The sequence below is a fragment of the Protomyctophum bolini genome, assembly GCF_963924005.1.
Source record: "Protomyctophum bolini genome assembly, chromosome: 19".
NCBI classification, from domain to species: Eukaryota; Metazoa; Chordata; class Actinopteri; order Myctophiformes; family Myctophidae; genus Protomyctophum; species Protomyctophum bolini.
Window position 1 is genome coordinate 17,140,663 of NC_137880.1, and position 16,616 is coordinate 17,157,278.

Here is a 16,616-nt window from a genome sequence, read left to right on the forward strand (position 1 = left end):
ATTCAATTAAACAAAAAAAGATACAGAATAACTATAGATATTTGCAGACCTAGTAGGTAAGACATAAGTATGGTCTCTTTTGTAACTATTCCACCGTTGCATTGCATCAGTATTACATGTTAAAAGCTTGACCTTTCATAGTGAGACACTACAGAAAATAAAATAAAATAAGTCAGAAACGCATCACATCTTTTAATCCAGTTTATTTGTCCTCAGCAGAAAATGGAACAGGATAAAATAAGAATTATGTTTTTTTTTAATACACTTAACTAAATAATACAGCTATGCTAGGTGTAAGTAACTCAAACCGATATGAGGTTAAATAATCATTTTCTTTTAAAATTGTAACGTACAGAAAAGATGTTCCATTTCTTATTAGCAATCAAAATGGGGATCAGGGGTTGTTCATTTTCTCCAATCCTTTCAAAACAAGAACCAGGCAGAAATAGCTCCACACTTGAAACGAAACTCCCTTTGTCCCTCACTGGAGAAGAGAGTGGTGAAGAGAGAGGGGGGGGCGGTTATATTTACAGAAAATAGCAGATCTACATGCTCACAACGTAACTTGTAGATCTGCTATGACTATAAATTCAGCCTGATGTGTGCACAGAGCAGGAAATACCTTCTCATCTACAGAGCACAATGTACGGTTAACGCCCTGCGACCTTCAGTACTCTCAGCCTGCCAAGCACATACATACGCGTTAGCAACAATAAGAAGCCTACTACCAATTACATTTGTACACTTCATACTTGGATTTTGTTACACTCATGTTAAAACACACTTTCCCGGCCCAAAAAAATAAAAAAAATAATAAGACTTCTGAATAAAAGGAAGTTTACCTGCCAAAGTGAGCATGAGATTAATTTACCAGCCACACTTTAATTTACATTTCAGCAGTTAGCTGGAGGTAATGTCATACTCTGTGTGCATGATATTTAGCATAGTTGAACAGTATGACCGATTCAATGGCGCGACAACACAATCCACTCTGTAGGTTACATTATTGCAAAAACTCATTTCCCCCATAAACAACAAAAACACTATCTCATCTCCCCTTTAATGACTTTTTAGCACTCTGAAATCTGCATCTCAAAATACTAAAGCCTCCATCATTACATTGTCTGACCTGCTGGGCTGAAAGGAGGAAAACTACAACAGTACCTTTCTCAACAACTCTGAAATGTACGATGCATCTAAAATAGCAAATATTTTGCATCTAAGGAAATCATCAACTTTTCCTGAATAACGAAGTCAAATATTTATGAAATACCCCATTAACCAACTGAGCCCTATATACTTTGTCTTATGCTGAATAGGAACATTAGCCAATATACCCACTTTCACCGTGGCATCCCTACTTTGGGCACTTTTTTAAAAAGGAAAATCTGAAACATCCCGGCATTACATTTTCTGCCATTTGAGCATTTTTTTAACATTACAAAATATTTTGGATTTTCTTTTCAAAATGTGCTCAAAACATGGACACCAAGGTGAAAGTGGTTAAGAGTAGATGTTCGTTGATATAAAGGAACTGAATAATATGCACAGTACAAAGTATAGGAGGGTGTCACGCTGTGTAGGTGCATAGAGAAATAAGCAAGAAACAATGGCTACGGAAAAAAAGAGAACAGCACTCAATTCAGCCAACAGTCACTAATATTTGAAATTGTCTCAGTCGACTGGGTAGAAGAGAGGTGGAAAATGGACAGCTGCATGTTAGCTTAAAATAATTTGTTTGGTAAACAAAGAAAAGATTAAGATGAAATAATGGAGATCACTTCATCTCTACCCACAGAACCATCAAAGCCTTTGCTATACAGCCCCCCCTGGTGGACAGATGAGTTATTTGTGACAGTTCAAACTTAATTATAAATGGTGACAATCTCCCAGTAAAGCTAGAAACCAGAAACACAACTGTGAATCTGTGAGGTCATCAGAGTTGCCCAATATATACAGCCAACAAGACCTGTTACTTGTTACTTTTTGGAAAATAAAAATTCCTCCAAAAGGGTGTCACTTATCTGGTAAACAAACCAAAAATCTCTTTAATGCATGTTATGTCATGCCTCAATACTAACATCTCAAATTCGAGGTTGGGACAAACTTCTTTTTAGTTTCTAGCTTCGTGGGACAGCAGTGAATCTGCACTAATAACTTATATCCTAACAATTGTACTTGTGTTCCTTCCCAAAGGTAAAATATCCACCGTTTTCAAAACAAAATGACACCTTCTTACACAGGCACAGCTACAGTACTTACCAATAAACTAAATAATGGAACTTTTCTTTAATTAGTCAATTAAATTCCCTGCCATGCCAAATGTTTACTAATTTTCACAAAGAGGGTCGTCTATTTGTTGAAATATCTGCAAAAGTCAGATAAAAATCCTTTGTTTAAAAAAATAAGATATTTACCGTTTTGGGCTACAACTCATAACGTATATTATTCTCTTGTACTCCTGAGAAAATGTCATTAGTGTAATGAAAATGAGGCCGACACCTCCCTTTAAGTCAAGTAGAGAAACAATGCACAGTAAAATCCTCAGTGTTCATTTATCCAAGGACCCTTATGGGTCTATTTGCATAAATCCAAGGATTTTTACAGTGTAAACTTAATAAACAGGGTGGATGTGAAACAGGTCTGCCACGGGCACGTGCCAAATGACAGCACGTCATTATTTTGTACACCCTCTAGTCCAGTGTTTGTCACTGGTGGGGAGTTGGACCAAAAAGTGTGTCTTGAGATGCTCTTGCCAGGTCGCAGACAAATAATAACTTTAACAGAGGAGTTATTGTGCTATTCTTAGCACGCCAAGTCCTGATTTTCCTGGTTTGTTCTCACAGGTGTGAGACCAGCTGCAAACGGCTTCTCCAAAAAGATAAAGGAAACCCAGATCTACTTAACATTAAACATGCCAATACTAAATCAAAAGACTTAATACCACTACACAGTAAAACTCTGAGAGCTTACAGATGTAACCTTACAGGTCCATTTGGATAATTTCGTATGCTTTCATAGTTAAAGAAACACTGAATTTGTCTGTGTACCGTTATCGCATTAACAAATGGCGCACTGCTCACAACCTGAATACACTCACATGACCGTGCAAAATCCAAACCACTAGGTTGAGATGGGACCACAACGGGGCGATACAATAAGGTTAACAGTTTTGATAGTCACAGGAAAACAGCTAGTCAATTTAGTAGTTTCCTGTAATCGGCCACTTAACCATGCACTCATCTCTTAGAAAAAAAGAATGCGGGGCTAACAGAGAAGATACACACCCCTCTTAAATTAATGACAACCTGAGGTTTGGTAATGGAATTCACCACATCCACAAAGTGATGTGGGGGGGCAAGTCTGCTAACCATAGATCTAGAGCGAAACGGTTGACGGTTCAGTGTCTGTTTTCGGTAACTTTTCTATAGTGATACAAGGAGTGTGAGCAAAGAAGAGGAATTTGCTGCGGTGGCTTCGCTCTGCAACAGATTGTGACCGACCGATCCTTCTCCACGCAGAGTCCTCTTTGATGAGTGGCTGTGTTAATGCTGTGTGGGTGTGTGTATTCATGTGTATACGACAGTGCGGCTCCACAGACTAGTAGCCACAAGGGTCCCAAACCCACACCCCCTGAGAGTGGTGTTGTCCACAGTTATGGTCCAAACAGCATTCCTGGCCAGGGTATCAAGACTTCAAAACAAGGACTGGGTCACACTCAGATCCAGAATTATAGGGTAAAAAATGCAGGCTATTGCGATCATGCTTCCTCCCTTCACCAAGTCCTCTGTCCCCCTTCCTTCCCTCTTTACTCCCTTCTCCAACATTTTAAGTGCCTCGTCTTTCTGATTGGATGGCTGGCTGGCCAGCAGGGGTGAAATTGCCCAGTGGTTCTCAAACTGTGGTCCAGGGACCCACATGGGGTCCTTGAGGTGATGTGGGTCTGTTACTCAAGAGTGTACAAATGGAACGGAGTGTCCATTTGGTTCCATTTGTACACCGTCAGAGTAAGGATTTTATACTGTAGACTGGTGTCCCAGAGATCAAACTGGTATCAAATGGGGGTCCATGGCCTAATGCATATCAAACTGGAGAGGGATGCTTGAAATTAAAACGTTTGAGAACCACTGACACAGCCCGATCAGGAGCACTCCTCGCCGATGCGTTGGCACGAACGGCCCACCTTGCGGTCGAGCTTCACCATCTTGAGCACGGCCTCCTGGCGCCCGCGGCCCAGGTGGTCGAACATGCAGTCGTGCTGTTCTGGGAGACGGTGGAGCATGCAGAACACGTAGCCTGGAGGACGAACGGGGAAAGGAGAGGAGAGAGAGAGAGAGAGAGCGATGTGATCAACATGGAATACAGTTAATAGAAATGATCAAAGTTGATCGGACTCCGTCTGCACAGGCTTTTTGTGGGTTCAAAGGGAAGATATTTGGTGAAGAGGGGAAAAAGGAGCGGACTAGGTATACGATGTTGTCGATGGTCTGCAAGCATAAACTGCACAGAGTTCCCCGACAGAACTATCTGAATTTTAATCTTAATTAAAACAATAACACCACCAGAGGCAGTGCTTCATCATGGTTATTGGCACGGCTGTGCTGTGACATGGGCACAATGTGAGGTAGAGTGGCATTGCCCTGCAGAGCCGTGCCAATAACCACAATAAAGCACAATCTCCAGTCTTTTATTGCTTTTATACAACAGCACACTGGCACTGTCACTTAAGCATACAGTGCACAGTGATGTTTGATATCTGCTGGTAAAGGACCTGTTCCAAGAGACCATACGCACAGTGGTCTGTTTCTAGATCTGCAGCTATACACATAAAACTGTGTTTTATTTTATACCTGCTGGATCAGTTTCTATAGCTGCACAAGAAGCATTTATGCATTGCCATTTACATTGGGGCTCATTTATTTTCCTTTCTATCATTCTCTTTCGCTATTCCAATTCTTCCCTGAAACTAATAATAACTAAAGTATTAATACACTCCATTATATCTGTAACCATGCGATGTTAATGAAACTGTACTGGTCGCTCTAGACACAATCTTCAAATGCTTTTGGCCAACAGTGAGTACATCAGTGCTGAAAAGCCACAGAAAATAAATGAAATGTTCTGCCTATACTCACTACTCTTTTGCCTTTGCAGTTTCGTAAAAAGGTCCTACATTAATCAAATTCATCAAGCTTGCTGTTTAATAGATATGGAAAGATTTTGATTTTAAAGATATTAAAATATTTCCGTGAACCAAACAGATGGCTTCCTGTGTAGAACTTTTACAGGGCATAATTGTAGAAGATTGTGCACTACTTGTCTGGCTTGAGAGACTAGCACTGCACTGACAGGTTCCAAATTAAAGGAAAACAATAAATAAACGAGAGTAGAAACATAACGAATGCAGATGCATCCATACATGTGGCCTGCACAAGACAATTAAGCAATTAACATTTGGTCATGGTTATATATAAATGCTGAGCAGTTCCAGTAGACTACAATTTCAGATCAAAACAAAAGGCAATCCAAGTGACTATGGGTCCTGTATGTGTGCTTGCGTGTAAAAAGTGTAGAAAAGAAATGTGATATATATGTACATACAAATATCACAGATTTAGTATTTGGAATAGACTGATATTTATTGATGGCGAAAGGGGTGGGAGCTATAAGCCATGCTTCTTCCTACTCCTTTTGAATAGGTTTTTTTATTTTGGTACAGATTATGAATTATTTGCTTATTTGTTTTTCAAATTGCTTTATTCAAAATAAACATTTCAATCAATCAATCAATGAAAGCAAGTTTGTTATTGTGGCACAGATGGCAGGAGATTAATTAAGTGTAATTTAAGTGTTTTGATAGGAACAGTGACTAAAGTGACAAGTGATTTTGATCTTATGAGAGATATGAAGTACTGACCACAGCGACAGGAGCCCAGCTCTTGCTGTACCAGCTCTAGTTTGGTTTGGCAGCGGTAGCAGCGTCTGCGATTTTTCTGTTTGGGCCCCGAACCTCCAGGGGCCCCTTCCTGGCTCGCCGCCACCTCATCTTCTTCTTCTTCCGTCCGCGGCCGTTTCTCCGGAGATGCCTCGCTCTCTGGCCCTGAGGCTGAAATAATAGAAAGCAAAGACGTCAGAGAAGATGAAATTTAATGGAGGTAAACGTCACCAACGTCATTTTCGCGATCACGCAATTCCAGGCGGCAGATTCGTCGCACCATGGGAGCTAAACTGCACCCGGAAGTTCGGCAGAATGCACTGGAGTCAATGAGAGCAGCTCATGAACAAACACTATTTCTGAATGACTGAGATCTTAGAGTTAATAGAAACCTTTTTGGCCAAATATCTGTGAAACCATCCGCAATAGGCAGTCTAGGAATCTCCGAAATCAGGATTGGACCCAAGAATCTTGCATTGTTCGACCTCTAAAGTGCTCTGTTGATTGTCTAAACAAGTGATGGAAAATCACTGGAGAGTTCACACGCAGGAAGCCCCGCCTTTCTAGACACTGTCTGCCTTAGGTCGAGGCCAGGCTTTTCTCTTTGCAGATGAGTAAGTACCTGAGTCACGGGGGCGCTTTGTGGGTGTGCAGAGCGTTCCTTGGGCCGTTTCTGTACATGATACGCCTGTGGAAAATTATATTTGAAAGGTCATACAATTTATAGATTTAACTTATATTCAAACAGTCATTCAGTTACAGTACATCGTTTGGAAACTTAAATAGACAGCTTTCTTTTCGTTAATTCTATTATCTCTCCACCGTAAGAGTGATTGAACATTTAGTCTCTTGGCATAGTACCATTAGTAGACTTGCAAGTCTCTCTCTAGAAACTGAAGATATCCTATAGCTTTCTGTGTTAACTTAATTTTACACTGTAACACTGAGTTATAGACCTAATAGGGTCCATTTGGTATCAATTCTTTAACTGGGGAGTGGGGACCCCCTGAACCCCCCTCAAGGACACCTTGGGGTCCCCAGGGTTACATGTTGAAAACCAGTGCCATAGAAAATAAGACATAAGAAGAGTGATAGCCCCATCTTACCTTCCCTTGTGCTGGGAAAAGAGGGAGAGGGGTTCTCAGTCGATGGCACCTCCAAGCTGGCGGATGAGGAGGACGACGATGAAGATGACAGGGATTGGCTACCACTACTGCTGTTCATGTCGCTACTGAAGACAGGAGACTGGCTGCTCGCAGTGCTTTGGATGGCATTGGAGCTGCACTCCTCCTCTGGCTGCTTCTTCTCAATGTCTGGGGCCAAGAGAAGCACGTTGAATCAAAATAATAATGCCTGATTGAAACGCCGTAGAGTGACGTGTCACTTCCCAACAAGAACTGAGCTTCAAGCTAACAGCTAGCTCTTAGCTTAAAGTGCAAGACCACTTTGGTAGAGGGTTGGTTTGTGTAGTTACCTTGCCATGATGTAACTCCAAATATAGATAAATAAATAATTGCTCCAGTGATTAGAAATTGATCGTTCAAAATATGCTCCTCATTGACTTGCATTGTACACTGAAACAGCTCTCAAAGTCACTTTTTTAGTATGTAAACAAACAAAGTTGATTCAGACAATATAGAACATCACCGAAACTAGTTTTATCTTTGTATTAAAACAAAATTAACTTCCTGTTGATTTTACTATTTGAAGATCTGGATCCGGATCGGGTATTCTTCCTAATAGAAATGGCGTTAATTTTTTTAAATAAAAAAATAAAACAGTGAGTTGTGGTGATGTTTGTATAGTCTGAATCAACGTTATGTTTGTTTACATACTAAAAGAGTGACTTTAAGAGCACATTTGTGCTGACCTCATCACATTTGTGCTGCTGACGGCTAAGGCCATTTTTAGCCCAAATGTTTTTCGTGCAAAACTAATGCTCATAATCATGGAAACCCGCTAGTTTGACATGTCACATGCTACTTAAAGCATGTTGCCTATATTGTCTATGGTGTGGTATACAAAAATGCCCATACATTTTTTTTGCGATGTTTCCGGCAGAGCAGGCCTCTCATTCTGTGGACCATAATAACCAAATGAATAGAAAAATATAAAAATATAAAAAAGTACAGCAAGACATCACAGGTACTCTCAAATTTTGGGCCCGTGGCTCCCCGACTATACACAAACTAAACCTCTACCAAAGTAATAAAAACGTCTGGGTTTCCGAGGAGCACTACTGGATGCAAAGTGTTATTACAGGAAGCTCAAAATGTAGTTTATCCCCTGCCAAGGCACAGCTAAGTTGTGGCACTTGTGTGAGGGACCCAGGTTTGCATCCTGGAGAGGAAATGAAGGCTACAGATTGCAGGTTTAACCACAATCACTGTGATGTCTCGATTTTGGTCAGGTCATAGTCAAATTATTAAATTAATTTGAATAGGGCTTAATGGGTTAAGCAAGACAGAGAGAGAGAGAGAGAGCACACACAATCAGAGACAATAGCTGACTTGTAACATTTTGAGAAGCAGCTCAGTGAACATGATGACCTAGTGAAACATCAGCAATAATAAAATAATGCAGATTTTGTGACCGAGGTATGAGAGTGCACTTGTCAGTGACTAAATATAGGAGAACAAGTAACCCAGAAAAGCTACGGATATTTTCCCAGGGTTACTCAATGGCTAGGATTTGACAATGCCATGACAGTGTGTTGAAATGTGTGTAGAGCGTGGCACAAGTACTCCCACGTTTGAAGGTTCCTTGCCTAACGAACACTGAGCGAGCCGTTCTGAATGGGCAGAGCTTTTTAATATTCAATCATGCATTGCCAAAGCCAATTTACAGACTATTTAGAATGTATTGTAAGGTGTGCTCAGAGATTATTTTTTTTTAAGAAGAGAGTTTCAGCCTCTGGGGACTTCATCAGGTGTACTTGAATACACCAGACGCACTTCAAAACTTGTGTGGTTCACACTTCTTCCGAAGCTGGAGGGCTCGATGGAACCATGCACTAGTGGACAGCCTAATTTTCAGCTTTACCCTCTCCTCCAGACACAAGTGTAGTCTAACCCATTTCTGCTGGGCCTCTGCACTCATGTGCATTGAGTCTATTCTGAGCACTGGAGCTGTCTGTGATGGAAAACTCACAGGAGATACGTTGTGGGGTCTCCATTGTCTCTGGACACCTTGACTGCCAGGGTTCAAGTCAAGAACAAACTCAACTGAACCCTCACCATCTGGATACAGTTTGTTATATTTAAGTACTCAGCATTCTCAAGTGTTAATATTTAACTCAAGAGTGTGTACATTTTAACCGCATCACCCCAATCACAGCATAAAGGTCAATTCATGATGTTTTGTGCAACTTGTTGCATGATGAAATGAAAACAGTAGGTGACTAGGTGTAGGACATTTGCAGAGAGTAGCGAGCATAAAATGTTGCATACTCTGATTTGTTGGGAAGACAAAGCGAGCTTCACTACCAGAGAGATGCAGGAGACTGTACAGTACATTCACTTACTTTATAACATTTGGTTGCAACATTCACTTTAATATTTGGTTGCGACGATGTTGGCGAGTTGCTCAAAACTCGTGAGGCTCGATGCAACGTGATGTTCAACAATTGTTGTGGCAAGCATAAACGGTTGGCTGTTGACTTCATTGACACTCACTCAATGAAGTTACTGTAGCATGAAGCACTGAGCTTCATAATGAATTGTGTCCCTTGCTTTGAGGGAGGAAATGTGGGCCTCCATGACTCTTGATTTCCTGATGAGATTATTAATGTCACATCAACAGTGTCACGGAGGAGATATTCTGTTGGAAATGTTTACCAGCAGAATATTTTAAAACAAGAGTGAATAGTTTGTGCCTTTGGCACTCAGCATCTCTATAGCTAGTTTGCATTCTTAGCATTCCACTTTGAAACTCGCTGGTACAGTCAGTTTGCACTTTGCCTTCAGCAAAAGCTGGTTCTGTCCTGTGGCTTCTTAAATGTTATCAAGAATAAGCAACAACAAACTTACCGGCATAACACTTGGAGCAGAGGTTCATGGTTTTGCTAGAGCTGAAGAATGAGAGAGAGAGAGAGAGAAAAACAAAAGTTAGAAACATGGAACGGCATAGATTGATTGATTGTCAAGTTACTTGCTCCAAGAAGACTCTCAGTTTTCAGGGTCCCCCAGGGGTCTACACTTGGGCCCCTCCGTTTCCCTCCTCTACAAATATCTTTGCCAAAAATAGCAGATGTACAAGCTAGATGTATTTTTTTCAGAATGTACACCACATGTTCACCTATTAAGTATACATGCCTAAAATAGAGATGCATGGGTTCATGTGGTTAAAAATCCCACATTATAAAAAAACGCCTTTTCAGTGCTCACTGTGATGGCATTAAAACTACAGTACATCTCCCAGCTAGACCGGGAGACATGGCATTAACACTACATCTCCCAGGGGCGAACCCAGGACACAGCAGAAGTAGGCTACATCTACTAGGTGTGTAGGTGTCTTGGGGTCTCTTACGACTTCCCTGAAGAAGGAATGTCAAGGGAGCTCTGCTCATCCTGTTGCTACTTCTGACCCAGATAACAATATACAAATGAGTATGTCAACAGGATGGAAATTTTCCCCATTTACCATTTTGTTTTTATGTCAGAAACAATGATGCCACTACTTGACTCCAACAACACAGGGTTGTTATGTTGCCAGTCAAGAGTAGTTTAACTACACACAGGATAGTTACATCAGATGGGCAATTAAACAAAACATATATCGAGGCCGATATGAGAACCAAAATCCGACTTAATCTTGCTCATATATGTTACTCAAATATATACATACTGTACATCAAATGGACATGTAATATATATCTTTATTATCATTATTATAATAATGACCTTAAGCTACTGTGGCGTCAGTACTGCTGTATGAGGCCGAGACATGGACCCTCACAGTACAACAGGAAAAAGCCCTGAATGGAGTCTACACAAGAATGTTATGAATAGCACTAGGTGTCACATGGACGGACCAGAAGTGTGGACCTCTATGGGGAACTACCACAGGTCAGAGAGAGAAGGATGAGGCTGGCAGGGCAGGCACCCAGAACTTGAGGAAAGTAAATCGACTCTATGGGAGCCAACCCAGGGCAAAGCGAGGAGGGAAAGAAGCGTACCACCTATGTAGATGTGCTGCGGTTTGACAGCTTGGCTGACAACACTGCAGATTTCAAGAACCTGATGTTGGATAGGAAATTGTGGAGGGCAGCGATCCAGGAATCCTGAGTTGGTGTTGGCTAGACCTCACTCTCGCAGTAACTAACCAATTATAATGAACTGAATCAATTAGTCTGATTAACCAACTCTGTATTATACCTTGTTATACAATGTAATGGTGGTGGGCAAAAAAGCTTGGCTATATTTCCTCTTTTATTAATATTTTATGAATTGTAGTCGAGGCACAAGTTTGGAATAATCGATTTTATATCACATCTTGTGATGTTGTGTCTTGAATCTCGACCCATTTCTGGTGCCACAGCATTTGGGTCGGTGTGATGGCTACGGGTACTGTGAGGAAAATACAGTGGGATGATGGATGAAGGCCAAAAAAAAGTGTGTGGCATAGCAGGTGACACAGGTTACTTATGAACTATATTATCACTGTGAGGAATGTTTAACTGGTAAATACGGCAGTGTTCTTTATCTCAACTCACTGTCAAATGCTTAACTGTGTATGTACACTCTGCTGGCCAATGAGCTGCTGGATTAGTACGGTTGGTTAAGTGTATCAGTCAGAGGAATTACAGCAGTAATTTTATGGGCTAAGACACCTTTCTTCACCACACAGAATTTCCCAGCTCTGTGATTTGAACATTTGAACAGCAACACTTTGCAAAAAAACAAGGTTTCTGCCCGATGGCAACGATATCCATGATATGGAAATAGGTTTCCATTCGTTATTATTTTTTCTCCGACTCGATAAAACCGGATTGAATTCTGGATAGGCCAATCTTTTTATTTGGGCTGCCAGTCTGAACAACAGTGTTGCTTGATACTTCATGTGAGGGCCTGCTTGTTCTATGTGTAACTACACAATGTGACGTTGATATCTCTACACCACTGCCACTCAGATACATTCCTGGAAGTGGATACCATTATCCAATTTGGATAAGAAACTGTTAAGCTTGTAAATGCATGACAAGGTGCTAGGAGAGAATAGTTTAACACACACACACAGCTACCGACATCTCGGTGGCAAACAGATGATTGAAATTGAATTAAATAAGTGACAACATATTTTGCAAGTTAGCCGCTGCATCGTGCCATATTGTAGGGCAGAACACATGAGAATACTACGGATGGATCACTCTTTGTGTTAAGGGTCTCGTATTAGAAAAGATTCGTAAATTTAGCTCCAAACATAACATGCATGTTCCAGCATCCTGCTTTACAAAGGACTGCCACTGAGAAGTCTGATAGCTACAATAACATCATATGGAAATCAGGTACTGCAGATTACTCCATAGTTTGTTTTAAAGTCGTAAGAGTTCTTCCAAATTGAGTCGCTGCTGCTGCTACCTGCATGTACTGTATATCTGTGAAGACATGTTGCATTCCACTGAAATTCCCATTTAATAAAAATATAGGCCGATGACAAAGCGAATACATTTGATCTCACCGCAAAAATGTGTACAGTATTCAGTTTCCATTCATTACCCCCCTTTCTATAATAACAATTATTATTGTAATAAAAGTACAAAAACTATTTTTCTAGCATAATATAAAAATGCCTATTAAATGTTACAAAATCCAATCCAGATGATGGGACCCTTTGTGTACTAAAATAAATGAGAATGATAAAATTCAGGTATTTCCTTTAGTCTAAAATATCGGAATAACATTTTGAAAATAAGTCTTGCTTCAATTTTCCAGAGGTAGGTCCATTCCCCACCTTCTGGACCTCTCGTCCACACGAACGGCAACACAATGCATCAGCCCGGCTGTTTCTGTCAGCCATGAGACCTGTCAATAGCTTCGAGACTGCAGCTCCATAGGCCTTTCATTGTATCTATATACGTCTATATATACACATTATCCAGCTTATTACACGGCTATATAATACATAAAATAAATTAATTGGCCCAAAACACAACAAAACGACTCATATTTCCTTGCTTGGTAATAAAAGTATTCTGTATAATAAATAAAGTATAATGAAAGTAGGCCGGTGTCTGCCCAGCTGCAGCAGTCGGAAAACAAGGAAGTGTATTGATCAAATAGAAGCCATTATCAGGTACTCTACAAAAAAAATCACACCTGTGTGAACTGAGTGGTGCAACTCCGTGTGGGGGTCCCTGGAACTTCCAGACCCACAGGAATGCACCCACGGTGCCCGGTTCCGGCGAGCCGCCCCACGTCCGAAACGGTCGAGAAATGACAGAGTTACCGTGTGGGGGAATTAGCATTTAGCAGACACCTCTCTCTCTCGCTCTGTGTAATTAGCAGGCAACAGCGCCACTTTTGCCCCTACTGGTACTCTAAACATAGGGACGGACAGAGGGACAGGTACGTCGACATAGGGACATTGCTGTTCCTTGGAGTGGTTTCACCACTCAAAAAGAAAAGAAGAAGCGCTTTGTGGGTCCTTTATGTAGAAAACTGCAGACAGGTACGTGCTCTTTGGAGAGGGTTTCAATAATACAGCACAACAATAGTTCTTTAAAAGTTCTATACCTTAGGCTTTGAGTAAAGATCAATGTGGAAGGAGGTAAGAAGGTGGCGAACTTTAAAGAGGATCCAAGGCAGCTCTGTGCAATTGAGGTAGAAAAATCCTTTATTTCATTTAGCATTTAAAAAAAGAAAAAAACCAAGGATTTAAAAAAAAAACACCAGCGCGTTTAGGCCTGCATGGGCCTTTATCAGGGTCAACTGACTACCCATTTTCGGGTACTGCTGATGTTGAGAACCAAAACCACTTGCACCCTAGTATCCATACTCTTGGCATGTCATAATAGGTGAACATTTGGCAAATATACTGTAGGTCTACAAGCTGAAGACACGTTTGTGAGCTTGTAGATACGGCTAATTTGGGAAAAGATAGTGTGTAGAAGGAAAAATGGAGGGGACCAAGTATATTACCTGTATGCTACAGGGGGAGGCCGGTCAATGAAATATATAGGAGCTACCGTATGAAGACATGACCAAAACAGCTGGGATGTCAGGTTAAGTCAAATGGCGAGATTTAGAATTTGTCTCTGCCTAATAATTATAAGACCAATAAATTAATTGTCCAACGTGGGGGTTGCATAGTCAACACTTCCTGCCCTGGTGGTTATAGCTTTACGAGCACAGCCGTTAACACTCATTATCATTAAATTATATCATCTCCTGGTAGGCCTAAAGCAAGGACTTTGGATAATGTCCTAACATGTGTATGTGGGAATGTACTTAAAGCACTGAAGACATGTTTTGTCCAACTATTACACAAACATACATAGCCAAACTAGCCGAACATAATCCTGGTATGATTTGCAACACTGTGTGTTTACAGCTGAGTCATTGGTTCAATCAAATGCTATCCAGACTGGTAAATATAACTACAAGGGAGAACACTAAACACAGACAGTAATAGTATTATATAGAATTAATTTCCCTGAATAATCCTTTCCTAGCATTTGGTACATCAATAGGCCAGTTAGGCCTAGAAATGTAAGTCTATTAAAATGATATTTCCCAATCATATATACGCTAGTATGTGTGCTGCCAAATGGTTTCTTTAGAAGGTGTGCATATGTAAACCAGCCACTGGTTGAATGAAGGCAGCTAATAACTCAAATGTTTTGGGGGGTTTTCTTACCCCCATGTGTTTTAAAATAGGTTTGTCAGAGTTGGATAAGTAGCAACAACAAAAACTGTAAAATGGTGTTGAAGTTACTATTTGTATTCTATGCTAGGGGGTAGAATATGGTGGACACAGGTGTTATTTCCGAGACCATAACCATGCTGCCATTTGCGTCACCTGACATTGACAGGTGTGTGACAGATCGGCGTTTCCTACCCGAACAGAACGATTCGAGGCTGTATGTTTTTAGGAGACAAAATAAATTCGTCATGTCATAAGGCGGATCGATTAATACGTCGACTGTTGACAAAAATCTCGGCATTTCTCAAGTATAGCACAGCCAAATGTTTGCTATTGCCACGGCTTGACATTAATAGTGGATTACATCCGGTATGTAAAAGACATCGACCACTTGACAAGAAATAATGCATTAGTGACACAAAACAACACAAATGAAGCCAGGAACACCGACATTTCGGTATATATTGACGCCTTTCTTTACCAAAATATGTACATTATTTGTCTCAACCATGGTTGTTTTTCGGTCGACAAGTGACTCGGGAGGGGGTGGGGGTGAATTTAAAAGGAACCTGGCGACAATAAATCATCTCCAATCTTTGGATACGTCACCTCCTGATAAGCAAGCTTGAAAACACACAAACAACGTAAACATTAGACGTTTCATATCCACACTAAACGGACAGCAGCAGTTTGGTACAGTTAAAATACAGTAGATAGTATTTCCAAAGCCAACACAAAAAGGTATTAACTTCCCAACCCCCACTCGGCCTCTCTGCACAACAGAACAACAACAATGGGGCTTTGGTAAAGGCTACTAAACGCCGTGAGGATATATTATTTTGTAACAGTTTAGCACGTTTTATAACGTCAACCGTGCCTGTTTTTACACCACAATGAAAACAATAACACTTGTTTCGAACGCTTACATAGACGATTGTGTTCTGTTTGAGTTGAAAGGTGCAGTCACTCTGGGTGTGCTAAGCGGCTAAAATGATCCCCCACCCTGATGAAAACTCCACGAGAAAATGTTTTAACATCAAATTCAAACAGCCCCACCACCCCAAAAAGGCAAAAACGACCGGTCTACAATCCCACAATTCGTCGCGATGTGACCTGTTGTGGATTTGTAGATCGGCTATTTTCGGTTATTATTTTAAATGGGCTTAAATGGCCATCATGGGTCCCCGTTTGAAAACATTGTCACAACACGTTAACGATCATAAAAACCCCGGAATGTTGGTTTTTCTTACCCCCAGAATCCACATGGACATCGGGGTGGCAGACTGGATGCTTCGCTGCGTTCACTCGTATCTCCCATGACTGAAAACAAAACGATCCTTCCCTTTACGCGAGGCTGGAGGATGTGTCCGGGGCCTGTATGTTTGTATGGAGCTCCTTTCAGTCTCAACGGAGCCGTAGTTTGAAACAAATAGATAACAGTGATAAAAGATCCTCTACGTTTCAGAAGTCCCTAAACAATAAAGGAACAAAACCACGCCAAGAACCGAGGAGACGACTCGCGTCGTCGTCGAAGGACTCCAAATCACGATCGGTCTTTAAAAGCGGGTTTGAAAAAATATATAAATGGATTGATCATTCGTTCAACCGTCCGTCCTCTCACGGTACTCAATGCGATCAGCTGGACGCTTCGACGTTTACGAGCACAGCACTGTATGAGGGGAGGGGGATCTGTAACTCCCAAACTGCTATCCGATGTTAAAACGCCGAGAAAGAAAGTAACAATGTAATGTAACGAGTACGTTAGATAAACGTGGAAGAGAAAGAATCGATAGTGTCGAATCTTCCCTTGAATACCTTC

General features: G+C 41.0%; 1 protein-coding gene across 1 annotated transcript; it reads right to left on the reverse strand.

The window, feature by feature from the left end:
- Positions 1-188: 188 nt before the first annotated feature.
- Positions 189-16,616, reverse strand: LOC308334267 (AN1-type zinc finger protein 3-like). The gene is made up of 6 exons (XM_080790923.1): positions 16,048-16,616; positions 9,964-10,004; positions 7,042-7,248; positions 6,558-6,623; positions 5,918-6,106; positions 189-4,296 (listed from the first exon to the last, which is right to left on the reverse strand). The coding sequence occupies exons 1-6, from the start codon at positions 16,113-16,115 to the stop codon at positions 4,142-4,144; spliced, it is 726 nt and encodes a 241-aa protein (XP_080647049.1). The 5' UTR covers positions 16,116-16,616; the 3' UTR covers positions 189-4,141.

Bases quoted from the DNA above. Each gene is read 5' to 3' on its own strand.
- LOC308334267 (XM_080790923.1), bottom strand. From the start codon at position 16,115: ATGGGAGATACGAGTGAACGCAGCGAAGCATCCAGTCTGCCACCCCGA. The intron at 10,005-16,047 runs GTAAGAAAAACC...CTCATTCTTCAG, and splicing joins TGTCCATGTGGATTCTGGGG to CTCTAGCAAAACCATGAACC. The intron at 6,107-6,557 runs GTACTTACTCAT...CTATTATTTCAG, and splicing joins AAAGCGCCCCCGTGACTCAG to CCTCAGGGCCAGAGAGCGAG.